General features: G+C 52.5%; 1 protein-coding gene across 1 annotated transcript in view; it reads right to left on the bottom strand.

The window, feature by feature from the left end:
• KCTD5 (potassium channel tetramerization domain containing 5) overlaps positions 1-14,115 on the bottom strand; it is a 28,784-nt gene that overhangs the window by 2,702 nt on the left and 11,967 nt on the right. Inside the window, exons 2-5 of the mRNA XM_054589448.1 lie at positions 12,819-12,927; positions 10,625-10,716; positions 8,582-8,677; positions 5,350-5,475 (exon numbers count right to left, since the gene is read on the bottom strand). Of these exons, the coding sequence (XP_054445423.1) occupies positions 5,350-5,475; positions 8,582-8,677; positions 10,625-10,716; positions 12,819-12,927 (423 nt within the window). The remainder of the gene's footprint in view (positions 1-5,349; positions 5,476-8,581; positions 8,678-10,624; positions 10,717-12,818; positions 12,928-14,115) is intronic.

The following is a 14,115-nucleotide window of genomic DNA, read 5'->3' as shown; positions in this document are numbered from 1 at the left end:
CTTGTGCACTGGCAAATGCCTACGGCGTCAAACCCCACACAGGCCAGGTGGAGGGGGTGGGACCACCCTATGTCCCCAGAGGAGGGCTTCAGAACCAGCAAATGTTGCTATTTCGATACTAAGCATCAGGTAACCTGGACAGAAAGGCCACAGGACCTGGCCTGGCCCACCCTAGCCAAGGCCAATACTGTAAGATTACCCTCCCTGGGATCCCATCAGCAGTGTTAAGAGTGAGCTGCCCTGGGGCTTTCTGCACTTGAATTTCAGAGCTGAGAGAGGTATGGCTTCAAGGACACCGTGTGCCCAGGCATAGCACGGTGATATGCCCTGGAAGGGAGCCAGCCCTGCTCGTGCCAGGCCCAGATCCACATTGACACGCTGGCCAGAGTGAGATTCACTACCTTTCAGCAAGGCCCTGCAGGCAGCCAGCAAAGATCTCAAGCTCACAGCAAGTGTCTTGCTGGCCCCTGACTTACCAGCAAGGGAAGCTGCCCCAAGCAGGGTGGCCATCCCTCAGTCACCTAGGGTTCATCCAAGTAACTCAAGGGAAGGCACAAGTTCTCGGGAGTTGTTCCAGCTGTCCCCTAACACCCTTCTACCCACTTTGGTCCACAGCCCTGTGCCCCTTGAGTCTCTGTGAGCTCTGGGACTGCTCAGAGAGCCCATGCTACAGTCTCTGCAAGGCGTACCTTCCACTGTGCTGGGTGAGCAGAGCCTCAGACTGCACAACCCTCCTCAGGCCAGACAAGGGCAAGCCCCCAGATTTAGTAGGATTTGCCTGCTCACTGGGAAAGCCCGGGAGGTCCTGTCAGCCCCTGCAGTTCTCTCCTGCCCGCAAGGTGCTAGTACCAGCCCCAGGAGGGTCTGCTGGCCCCTTTTCTTTTCTGTTTGCAGGGAAAGCTAGGGCCTGTGGGGGCCCATGAAGTACAGAGCTGCCCTCACTTTGTGGGAGCCCAGCAGAAAAGTTCCTGAGCTTGCAGGACTTAAGCAGTGAAAACAGTAAGATCTACACAACCAGAACATGGCACGGGAATAAGACAACAACACAGGAGAGGCTGCCTCGCCAGAGAAAAAGCCCCAACAACTATCTTTTAACGTGGACAGAAGACCCCTCCCAGGACCTGTGGCAGTCACGGTCCCCTCTGTCCCGGACAGAGCTCTCACCTGGGCAGGCCACACACCATGAGCAGCATCCCCACGAACAGGTCTAGGCAGATCTGGAGGCCAGGGCAGCTCTAGGGCTGCTCTGTGATCAGCCCACACTCACCCCTCCCATAGGTCAGACCTGAGTGAGGGCCACCACGGCAGCTCTGGCCAGAGGATACAGAATCAATAACTGAAAAAGGGACTGAAAGAAGCCCCCTTGTCCCTCTCAGATGTTGGCCCAGTGCCAGCACCCCACAGCCAACCAGCAGGTACAGCTCCTCTGAGCTCGCGCAGGCTCCCCTAATGCCCAGCTGGTTCCTATCACAGTTCCCAGCACTGGTCACCACTGGGGCAGGCCAAAGCCAAGGTCTACTGCCCACGTGCTGCTGAGCCAACTAAGATGTGGCCACCCCAAACTGAGGACCACGAATGCAAATACCTGCCTGATTTCAGAGTCTGTGAAGAAGTGTCAAGTATCTCAATTGTTTTTTAGGTTGAAATGACAATATTTTTTTGCATATAGTGGATTAAGAAAAATTATTAGCATAAATTTCACATTTCTTCTTACTTAATGTGGCTACTAGAAAATTTAAAGGGATAGATGGAGCTCGTGCTGCATGTCCCTGAGTCCGGACAGCTGGTCCAGACCCATGCTCGTCAAACACTTTCTTCAAGGGTCAAATAGTAAATAATGTATTTTAGGATTTGTGGGTGGAAGGGTAAAACTGAAGATGTTATGTACTTATATAATCCCCCCCGCCAAAAAAACCCAAGTCCATTGAAAGTGTAGAAAAGCCCCCAGCCTACAATTCTCATGGCTGGAAGGTTGGCCTGTCAAGTGCCTTATGTCCTTCTGAGCTCCTTCCAGGGCAGAGGCTGACAGTCTCAACCTGCAGGGCTCAGCCCATGAGGGGGCCCTGATGGGAGCAGGGGACCCCAGAATGATGTCTAGCTTGACAACTTGTGACATGTCCTGTCTGGGCTTCAACTTCCTGTACACAAGACAAGGAGTAGGTGAAGTGGTCCCTGCTAAGGGAAAACAGCAGTCGAGTTCTGGAATCAGCTGGACCTATGAATCAGGCAATGAGAAAAGACTAGGAGGTGACAGGGAAGTCAGGAGCACCTAGGGGCTAAGGAGGCAACCGAAGAAGGATCCACACACACTCTCCACCAGCATCCCTTGCCCGAGGCACTGGGGAGCTGGAGCACTGTGAGCTTTGGCTTCAGGACTGGAATCCACCCTCTGCAGCACAGCCCCGACTCTTGGGCCCTGACCCGTTGATCAGCAACAGGATGGGAAGGCTGGCAGGCTGGGGGTGGTCCAGCCCCCAGAAATTACAAGCCCCCGTCCTTGCTCACTGACATCCACAGTGAGGAAGCATGACACACAGGGTTCTCAAGCACCGCAGCCAAGGTCCCAAGCCCACCCACACAGGCATCCTACAGGTGACAGACAGATAGCCCCACTTTCAGACATGCTGGCTCTAATGCAGATCTATACAGCTGGCATCTAGTGTGGAAAGTTCTGTCAACTACATGCATGGGACAGATACAGCGGAGGGGGGCTGGGTCAAGGAGACTAAGGTATGGGGTCCATTGTAGGGCAGCAGGGATATTTACACTTAATCTGAGTCATTCCCATCATCACCTGTCTCCTCGTCATCACTCTGGTTCAGCACATACCATGCAGCAAGGGAGGAAAGGAGGGGACACCATCAGTGCAGGGCAAGGCAGTGAGGCAGCAGAGAGAAGCTGGCCCAGGGAGACCTCAGGGACCATGGGTGGTCAGAGCCAGGAACTCCTGCTGTACTTTGCAGCAAAGCACAGAACAGCCTCATCTTGGGGGCCTGGGCCTCAAATGCACACTCCCAGATCACACCATGGAGGAACACAGAACTCAGGCATCTCCCTTGCCCCATCATCCCTGGGCCCTGGCACTTCCAGAGTGCCAGAGTTTTTCTTCCCCCTTCATAGTGAAGAGCTGAACCTTGCCCAGACTGAGGTCTGGCTTTTGCCTTCGGCTTCTGGGAGATCATGACCTCGGGGCCACACTGGATAGTCTAACAATATGATGGGGGTAGGGTCAGTTGGCCAGGGGGCTGGAGACTACCATCAGGTACCTCTATTGAGAGACTGATAGATGATTAATCACCCAGTCTCATCTTGGGGTGCAGGGTGATTAATCATCTATCAATCATATCTATGTGACCAAGCCCAGTAAAATCTCTGGACTCAGAAGCTAAGGGAGCATCCTGGTGGGCAATGTTCTGTTCATGTTGCCACGCATCCTAACTCCATGAAGGAGCACAAAGAAGCTCTGGGTCTGGCATGGTTCCCATGCACTCTCCCCTGGTGCATCTGAATCTTTGCTTTATTCTTCCTGTAATAAACCATAACCATGAGCATAACAGTGGTAAGTTTTGTGAGTCCTTCCAGCAAACCATGGAATCAAAGAGTGGTTTGGGAAGTCCATGAACGTGTAGCTGGTGGTGGACTCGGCAGCTCTTGTGTGGACCATTCCCCTTGCTGAGTTGCTCACGGACCTGCTCTCTCCATCTCTCCAGTTACTTCTACCTTGAGAAGGGAGGCTGACCCATCAGTACTAGGAGGCTATCATGTGCTGCAGGCTCTCATCTGGTGAGCAGATCCCGAGTAGTGACACTTACTGCTCTCAGAACATGTAGCACTGCTACAACCAGGTCACACATGGGTGTCCCCAAAGCACCATCCCCGACCCAGACCCCACAGTTTTCCATGGCTTTTCAGAGGACCCAACCATACTCCTCATCTTGGGGAGCTTCTGCCACTGACCTTGTTCAGAAGTCACTGTGGCCACCACACTTCAGAGCAAGGTATTTTTAGAGAGAGAAAAGGGCTGTGTTTTCAATGGCAAAAGGATTTGGGGTCATGCTTGGAGTTCCCCCATAGCACAGATGCATTTTTTTCTGCAGCTAAAAGGCCAACTGAGGGAAATGAGTTAGGGCATTTGCCCTAGTGAGTTCGACTATGAAAACTTTTCAATTTCAGAAATAAAAGCTTCTAAAAATAAACAGCTTACAAAAGAGTCCTGCAATTGCTCAGAGAGAGAGTGCCTCCTCATGAGGCTGGGGGATTGCAGGGAGGTGGGGTCACCTTCCACCCCAGTTTCTGCAGGAAGCATGTCCCCCGGGCTGGCTCCAGAACTCCTTCATACCCCACATGCCTGCCTGCTGCCCAGCACCACAGGAACCTGCACCAATCCTCACACTATCCTGTCGTGGATTCTGCCAAGGCCACTCAGACCCCCCCAAATCCTCCTGAGCTGGCTGCAGGGCTGTCCGGCCACCATCTGGTTCAAAGATCCGGAAGTCCTGCCAGGTAGAACCAGCCCAGGCCAATGCTAGGTTCTGCCTGTCCTGGAATCCCTGACCTCAGAAATAAACCCAGAGGAGATGCCACTAGAATCTTTCACCTCTGGGCAAGACCAGCCATTGCTCCCTGCCACGAGGCTAACCCAAAAGCAAATGACATGGCAATTCCACTTTTTCCCTGACTACACTTCCCTCCCCACGAGAGATAAGAGCCAGCACCCAGAAGCGATGTCAGTTTACAAAACGACTGGCCTGTACCAGACCAAGGAAACACTCTATGGGCTCCAAAATAACAGAACCTGCAGGATCCACCCTTTTTACAAACCAAACTCAACTCCCAAATAACAGCAGGTGTGGCCAAGGCCGGTGTCACTCAGGGGCCCCTCCCAGCAGCACACTAGTCCCAGACCCCCAGTAAAACAGCCCACAGTGCTGGTATTACTTAAAAGCACAGCCACAAAACTTCCAGGGGCAACTCTGCCCTTTAGAAGAGGGAGCTGGCAGAGCATGTAGGCTGCAGAAGCCACAAGGGCTCACCCTGTTAGGGAGGCTGTGTACAAAGACCCTTTATATCCACCACCCACATCCTGCGGGACAATATATGTCCTTCATTACAGGACTCGGCTTCTGACACTCATGCAAGTATTATGTGATGATGAACAAGAAGCACAGGTGAGCAAGCCGCCCGGGAGCCTGCACAGCGGGAGTGTGATGAGAACAGCAAGAAATGATAAAGTTCTGAGAAAATGGCCAACCCTACAAAGGGCATCTTACACCCTCACAAATCCCCTCTACTGACAGGAGGCCAGAGTACCCATGGCTGCTGCCTGCCCACTGGCCCGAAGTCACTCACCTTGGCTTTCTCGCTGGGCTCGCTGGTCGTGCCGTACGGGGAGTTGTGCAGCTCCTTGGAAACCACACAGAGGAACTCAGCCTGGTCTTCACTCCCATAGTTGTAGGAAGAGCCAATGCTGACCAGCTGAGAGGAGAGAAGGCAGGTGTGATGTGGGCAGAGCCACATACACACCCAGCTCAGGACCAGGCCACCCCCAACGAAGCTCCTGCAAAAATCCGTGGCAAAGACAGCCAACGCTTGGAAAGATTAAGGGACTCGTTTCAGCCAAGAGATTTTTAGTGAATTTAGGGAAAATAAAGTCCTGACACATCCGTACTCGGACACATACATACCCATACCTGCAATACCACCACACACACACTTCATGCGAGACAGGCCTTCTCTGCAGGACAGTCAGCTCTTTTCAGAGTTTCTGGGCACCCAAGAGATGCTGGCTGACCAGAGGGAGAAGGAAGCATGACGCAGGGTAGAGAGGATAGCAGGCAGAGGGAATCATGCTCAGACTCCCTCTCAGACAGACAGCAGAGTTGGGACATCTAGCACACCAGCTGCTCCCTTCACACAGGCCCAGATCACACATGTGTGAGCACAAGCACATGCACACATGAGGACAAGCTCCCAGACACTCCGCTTCTCACCGCAGCCACCAGGCCTTCCCAGGAGAAACCAGGAGAGGCCCTTCTTCCCCCTGGGACTGCTTACTGAGAAGGACTACATGCTGGTGGCGGGAGGGAAGGCTGGCAGTGAAGGGCCACAGAGGACAGAGTTGCCTGAATCTCAAAGATAGATGCTAGGAAGCTGTGGCTCCCATATATCTCAGTCTTAGTCTGTGGGAGTCCACATTTCCGGGGGCTTCCCAGTCAATACCACAACCATGCAGGGGCCAAGGGCAGACCTGCCTGCCCGGCCTATCCCAGGGCCACCGAGGGCTTTGGTACTTTTAAATGCATGGTTAATCAGAACAAAACCACTAAAATAGTAAGACCATCAATGACATAATAATCGAGCCAACAAACACCTGGAAGGCTCTGCAATCTCTGGCCTCCCTAAGTATGAATCTCTGCTCATAAGAGAGGCCAGGGGCAGGAGGGGGCTCTGAGTGCAAGGGTGGGGGAAGGACAAAGTGGAGGAGGTGGGCGCAGCCAAGTGAGGGACATTTGGAGTGGGGAGGCCAGCATGGTCAGAGGAGGAGAAAGCACAGGGGCCCACAGAAAAAGGGCGGACACGTTCTCCCTGCGTCTCTGGAAGTCTGTTCTAGGTTCACAGGCCCCTCAGGAGATGGGCCCTGCCATCTTTGGACCACAGTGGTGTCTGACCCTGGCACAGACAGGGCAGTGGGTGTGCAGTCACTTATAACCAGGTCTGTCTGGAGACCATGTTCTCACGAGGCATGCAAGCCTCCTCCAAACCTCTCTTAGAACCTTGTTCTGCCCTCGTCACTGACCACTGGGAGACCCTGGGTTCAATCCTGCCACCTTGCTGGGCTTGGGCTTTGACCCCACGTCCCCTGCAGCAGGTCCAACTCCTGCTTCTCAGAGTAAAGCATTTCTCTTCAAACAAAAACATGACTCTGGTTCTAGGCTTTTGCTGGCATGAACAATGCCCCCCATGGGACAAACCAGGCAAAGGGCATAAAAGTTGAGGAGAAGAGAGGACCCAGCTGTTTTCAATGGATTTAGGATCCACTCAGAAGAACTAAGGACAAAGTCCCAAAGCTGGTCATGTGGAGGGGGGTGCCCATGCAAAAGGCAGGAGGTGCTCTCTCCCTCCCAGCAGGAGCCACAGAGGCGCTTATCTCCACTTGAAGGTGAACTAGTTCACAGAGCCTGCACTGGTGATTGCAGCTCCCATCTCTCTAACCCTTGTCCAGGCAGCACACCAAGGGACAACATCCTGGCCTGGCCTCCCCAGGGCTAGTAGGAGACTGTTGTTTCTTCATGAGTCTGGAGGGATTTTGATGAGGTCAGAGCACGAGAAACACACATGCAGACCACAGGACCCTGCCTGGACTCCCCAGTGCAAGGGCAGGGCAGGGCAAGCTGCAATACCATCAGAACAGGGACACACAGAGCAGCCCTGGTAGCTGCTCCCAGGAAGGAAGGAGGGACACAAACACTGACTGCACTTGTGTTTAGTGACAGTTTAAGGAGACTCCAAGTGCTCTACAATGCAATCCATTATTTCAAAAGACCCGAAGAGTAGGGGTGGACTTTATTAGGAAGGATGCTGAGGCGACCAGGTAATTTCCCATACTGTCTCTGGGGAGCACCACTCACCATGTACCTGCCCCAGATGGAGGCTGGCAACAGAGGGAACTCCCAGAGGCCAGAGGGGGCCTGCTGAGGGTGGCAGTCAACTATGTGGGGTTGGGGGTCACAGCCTCAGTATCCGCCCTTCACAGCTAGTACCTGGGCTGGAGACCAAATAGGGTCACAAGCCCAAACTTCAGAGTCTCTGCCTAAAAAAGTGGAATAGCAACAACAAACTAGTAGGAAAGTGCTGGCCACTCAGAGAACACCCTTGATGTGTTCCAAGGCCAGAGGTACCAAGTGCAGCTGCACAGGACGAGAGGCAGTATATAGAGCTGCAGGGAGGGAGGAAGAGCAGGGAAGAGGACCCAGCACTCACACGTTGTCCCATCAGTCCCAGCCTGTGGCAAGAGCAGAGTGGAGGAAAGTGGAGGGGCATCCACAGCATCTTTCCAATCAAGGACAAGAAAGGGGCTGGAGGGCTACAGAACAGCTCCACCGGGAAGGGCATCTGTGCCACCCCAGCAACAAAAGAGGCCAAAGCACCGTCTGCTTAGCCAGCAAGGAGGGGCCAGGCAGACATGAGCTGGGACAGGGAGCTGAGGCCAGGCCAGGATGTGGTCAGGACGTGGTCAGGATATCAACCACACACATACTAGATGCCAGACAGAAGCTCAAAGAACAGTCCCCCCAAAAGAATGGGTTAGAGCAAGAATAACTGCAGAATGAATGAGGAGGAAGCTGGGGAGGGGTTGGAGGTGCTCTAAGAACAACTCTGCCTTCCCCACCCAAACACCAAGGCAACAGGCTGCTATTTGTGAGAGGTGCCAGTAAACCAAGTTTCCAGAAACCACAGGTGCCCAATGCCTCATTACATACTGGTTCTTGGGGCCAGCAGCCCTAAGGACCCAGGTGGAGCCATTGTAATGAACAGGCTCACATCAACTCAGCCTGTGAGAGAGTGACAGAAGGGCCTTCACCTGCTCAAACTTCCAGCCATCGGACATGGTGGACACCATCTGTGTGAGCTCTTCCTCCTGACACTGAAGCACACGGTACACGTGCTTCACCGGCACCTGCAAGAACAATGGCCACAGGTGAGACAGGTCCCACAATGCTCCTGCCCTAGTCCAGCAACCTTGCCTTGCCGATTCTTGGGACAGTCCAACAGGAGACCTGGTGAGGCTGACATTTCCTTCCACTTCTCAGGCTTAGGTCATGGTGTCTAAAGCAGCCCCAAACACATACATCAAAACAAATAGGCTGGAACAGCTGCTGTTTTCTGCTTCCTCGTCTGCTCCAAATACATTTCTATTTCTAAATTCCAAAGTGAAATGAGTCATGTTCCTGAAATGCCAATAGCTCCAGTGTCTAGATGTGAATATACGAGGAGGTTCCATGGGGCAACCACACAAAGTCCCTGATTCCACCAGTTGAGGAAGGATTGACAGGGAGGCCCCAACTCCCAGCAAAGCTTTCAGACACGCACAGCAGCTCAGACAGGAGCTCTCCCTTGGGTCTGGACTGGCTTCCAAAAAATTGATGCATCTTTTGACCCAGCCCCCATCCAACCTTCCCTGAGCTCCATTCCAAGTGTTGTATCTGGCACCAGAAGCCCCTGGGGAGGTCTGCCCTCATGGAACTTCTACTGCGGTAGGACAAGGCAGCCACCACACATAATACATGTGTAATCAAAGGGAAGGGGCTGCAGGAGCACCAGGCTGTTCTCTGATGTTAAGGCAGTGACTCACCACTGACACTCAAATGACAGGGTCACAGCCTGAAACTGCTTTCATTTGTGAGACTGAGTGACACTGGCCCTCCAATCCCCACAATGGCCCCGTGACAAGGGTCTCCTCCGCCTCCACTATGACACTATGCAAAGGAAGAGTGAGAAATACAGGTTGTGCCAGCGTGAGTCGCATGACTCATTAAATGGGGCTGCTGGGAGGGGGAGGCAAACTATCTGGAGATGATCAGGGAGCTCATGGGCATGTCTGCACCCAACTGGCTCCCACAGGAAGGCTGGGGGCTGTTCAGGTGGTGATCCCAGCCTCCTAGGCTGTCACTGCAGTGGGCCCCTTCCTAGGCCTCATCCCTGACCAGCCACTCCGACTGGCCAGGCTGTCAGTGAACCTCTTCACAAATGTCAAGAGCTCTGGCTCAGGGTTTGCCAGCACCCACTGGGGGTCGGGGGAGCTGTGCAAAACAGTTTAAAGTAGACCAAGACTCTCCAGATATTAACGGCAGCTCTGAGGGACCATCTACTTCATGGCATCCTCTCTGAAGAGCTGAACTCACGGCTCACTGCTGTGCTCTCAGTGTAGAGCTGGCACATTAACAAAAACTAATGCTTTAGATTCTTTGGTGCCTACGTTCTCAGAGGTGCCAGACACAGGCCACTTCAAACAGTGCTGGCCTAATGGGCAGCAGAGTGGCTGTGCTGGCTCCAGCACCACCAGGCACACAAACAGCACAAAGAGAACCAAATGAGCCTTTCTTTCCCAGTAGAGCTGAGTTCTTATTGCACCGACATAAGTCTGTAGGACCCCTGCATCCACCACCTGCCCCCAGCTCAAAGCCAGCTCTCCCCATTCCATTCTCCGCCCCACCGCCCCGTACACACAGACAGGCTCTCTGAACAGGCAAGCACATAGCCTGCAGGCCCTTTGCACTTCAGTGCCCTGCCTGCCCACGCTCACTCCCCCTCAGAGGCTTCCTGTTCCCCGCCAGCTCCTCACCCTCACTGGACTTTCTTCCCTGGCAGCTGTCTGTCCCTTCCCACTGGAACAGGACTTCCTGAGGACAGGCTGGACAGGGCTAGATGAATTCACCCTTCATGCCTGCCATGGTGCCATTAGGTGCCAGGGTGATTACAGAGGAAGATGGTCATCATGACAGGAGAGTCATATCTCAAAGCCTCATGAAGAGGCTGACCAGCTGCCTTTGGTCAATGAGTAGGGAAGAGGGAAGGAGTCACGCATATGCGCCAGGCCTCAGAAGCTTCCAGTCACTGGTCTCACCTGTGATGTTTTGCTGTCTCGTTCTCTAATTTTGTCCTTTACAAGTTTTATTAGTGAGGTGATATTATAAAATTCCGCTTCCTCTAACACTCCTGGAATAGAGAAAAATAACTTTAATTGTCACCAAATCAAAGGATAAACATCTTATTTCAGCCCTGCTGTAAACCTGTGGCCTGTGCCTGTCAGCCCATCCTAACACCCCAAGAGTCTGCATGCAGACACTGTTGGCTCTCAGCGGGGCTCCCCAGAACAGGGGCCAGAGGGCTCAGATGGAGAGCAGTGTGTTTACTAAACACACTCCTGCATGAATACTCTCCAAGTGACCTGCTAGGTACAGAACTCACATGCACAACAGCTATTTTACACACAGGTCCATGAGTGTGGACTGTGAGCTCCATGCCAGGCATATGAAATGAACTGGGGAATTTTCCCTGCACAGCCTGCATCTGTCTGCTCTGGGCTGGCCAACTCTTCTTTCTCCCCCTCCACGAGAGGCTCAGGCCTGCCCAGCCAGCCTTGTGCGGGTCTCTGAGTCATCTGACACTTCAGTTTCCCTATTCAAACATTAGACTGTGGCTGGTTGAGGGGGTGTCTCCTTGCTCTAGGACTCTTGCCAGTTTAGAACTCCTTTCTTCCCAAAGATGGCCGTTTGTAATGCACATTATTTAGAGACTTGAAATCAAGAACTAATAGGAGGGGGTCTGCTTTAGGGGTTCCTCATGGGTAGTCCAGAAGGTTCAGAGTGTGTCTTCTGTTGCCATGCCTGGTCGTCCTGGCCAAACCTCACTCTGCACGGTACAGTCCCTTCACAGGCAGCACCAGAATCTCAGAGCTGTGAGCTCCGGTTGCTGGACCCACTCGAGCTGCCTCCTAACCAGGTCACCAAGTGAGGTGACAGAGGGTGAAGGTGGAGGCGGGCAGCAACCTGCCAGGCAGGATGTCTCTTCAGGGCTGCCCCAAGACAGGGCTTCCCATCTAGACTCACTCCTCAGGATGAGGAGGCGACCGCCAACCCTCCCTTCAGATCAACGAGTGGGGACTGGGGGGTATTGCAAATGAGCACCAAAGGTTTTAGGACAAATGCTTGGGCCTAAAGGGCACACTTTCTTTCACCTGGACACTCCAAGCGCTATAGTCTGAAGGAAATGGTGTTCACACGGGCATTTCTCCTGATAACACCGTGTCAGAGGCCATTAGGAAGGGAGGTAATCAAGGCCAAGTGGCAGGGCTTGGTCACATCAAGTACCCCTTCCTAAGCAAATCGCATTGGGAAGAGATCGTGAAGTTTAGTTTTGAACTGTACAGATGCCCACATACAACACAAATGAAGGGTGTCCCAAACCATACCAGTGTGTGAGCAAAAAAAAAGGGGTTCAGAGATCCAGAAAAGACATGGAATATGATGAGAGCTGAATTACACAGTTCAGTACTGGCAGTCATTCCAGGACAAAAGCAGAGCAGAGGGGCCAGAGTCCACTCTGAGTCATAGTGTCCTGAACTTCTCCAAACCTTCCTGGTGCTTGGAGCCAAGTCCACACCAGAGCATGCAGACACCAGCCTCGGACCTGGTGTCCCCAGGGCTGTGCCTGGCATCCCCGCCCCCTGTGACCAGAATCAGAACACGGTAACAGCATTTGAGAACGCAGAAAGGACTCAGAGGTGACAGCGCACAGCGGTGCCCCAGAAGACAGCAGGCCCAGGGGCTCTGAGGGACGCCTGACAGACTCACATAGTGAACATATTCCTAACACACGGCCCTCAAACTGTTTTAGTCAAAGTGCCTGTGAGAATAGGTGGTCTTCCGAGGGAGAAGCCCTCACCCTCATGCATCATTAGACACTTGAAAGAGGCAGCCCATGGATCTGCCCACAGACAGGGAGTTGCAGGGACCTGGACCAAAGTCCCTAAGCCCTTCGGCTACAGCGGTCCTGATGGACCGGCCCAGCTCTAATTGGCCTTTGTTTCTTGGAGGAGAGAACAGGAAGAGGCTCTCTAAAATCAGCATCTGCTGCCTCATGGGAGGTTTGTGAAGAAGTTGCGGGACAAGTGAGGGGACTTGGGCACCTAGAATCTCTACAACAGGCAGAGCACTCAAATGCCAGCCTCGCCCCAGTGCACAGAGCCTGCTCCATGAGGCGGCTCAGGCCTATAGGGGTCCAGCTGGCACCTTCACAGGATCCTGCCCTCAACTCACCTTCTTCTGCGAGGTCTTTGTTAATGACCAGCTTTCCATGTCTCAGGTAATTCAGCACAGGCCCAAAATAGGTGGGATCTCTGTCGATTAAATAGGCACCTGTTTCATCCTACAAAGAACAAAACACCAATATGAATCCTGGAAAAGAAAGCAGCAGTCCCAAAGCTAATTCCAGGACAGGCCACGTTTAAAAGGTGTTTTAGAGGCATTTGGGTTGTGTTTCTAACCCACAACCAGATAAATTTTCATGGCACTTTAGGGAATCCCTAAGTAGTGCTGTATGCCTCCTGCCATCTGCAGCCTCCAACCCTGATCTGTCACCACTTCAGGTCTAAGCCAAGTTTTGTTTGTTTAAGATTTCATTTATTTATTTTTAGAGAGAGGGGAAGGTAGGAAGAAAGAGAGGGAGAGAAACATCAATCAGTTGCCTCTCATACATGTTCAGACCAGGACCCAAACCTTCAACCCAGGCATGTGCCATGACCTGGAACTGAACTGGGAAACTTTCACTTTGATGGACAATGCCCAACCAACTGACATCCGCCAGGGCCTTTTCTTTTTTTTTTTTTTTTTAATCCTCATCCAAGGACTTCATTTTCCATTGCTTTTTAGAAAGGAAGGGAGAAAGAAAGGGAGAAACACTGCTGTGAGAAAGATCAGCTGGTTGCCTCTTGTACACACGCAGACCAGGGATCGAACCTGCAGCAGAGGTATGTGCCCTGACTGGGAATCGAACCCATAACATTTCAGTTATGGGGTGACACTCCAACCAACTCAGCCATACCAGCCAGAAGAGGTCTAGCCAAGTTTAAATTACGTTTTGTAATAAGATAACCTTCCTTTATTCACTGTAAGGCAAGGTGATTATGTATGGGCCTCTTTCCTGACAGCTCCAAAGATTTCTAAGAAAAAGCTGATTATTTTTCATTTTAGAAACTGTCCCATAGAATCACTAAGAGATTCTCCTTCATGGAAAGCTCTTATAGGCAGGGCTGACACTGATGGGCCCAATTCTGAAGGAATATGGTCTCTATAGCCAGGGACCATATTGGGGTTTCCTGAAACCTCTCCCCATATTGGGGTAGCCAGAAACCTCTCATTTTGGGGTTTCTCCCTAGGCAAGTGTGCAGGATAGGGGATCAGCAATGACGGTCCAGGTCAGAAGCACATAGAGCAGAAACTCATTTTCCCTAAGGGTTCCAGTGACTGCTGACCACCAAGAGAGCCTCACTTGCTGGGCAGTGGTCCTGGAGTCCAAGCTGTCTACAAAACAGACCATCAGAGGGTGCTTCTCCTA

The sequence above is a fragment of the Pteronotus mesoamericanus genome, unplaced genomic scaffold, assembly GCF_021234165.1.
Source record: "Pteronotus mesoamericanus isolate MK-2021 breed Mesoamerican mustached bat unplaced genomic scaffold, CSHL_Meso_final scaffold_167, whole genome shotgun sequence".
Lineage (NCBI taxonomy): Eukaryota > Metazoa > Chordata > Mammalia > Chiroptera > Mormoopidae > Pteronotus > Pteronotus mesoamericanus.
The sequence above is the reverse complement of the archived record's forward strand: the minus strand, read 5'-3'. Positions and strand labels throughout refer to the sequence as shown.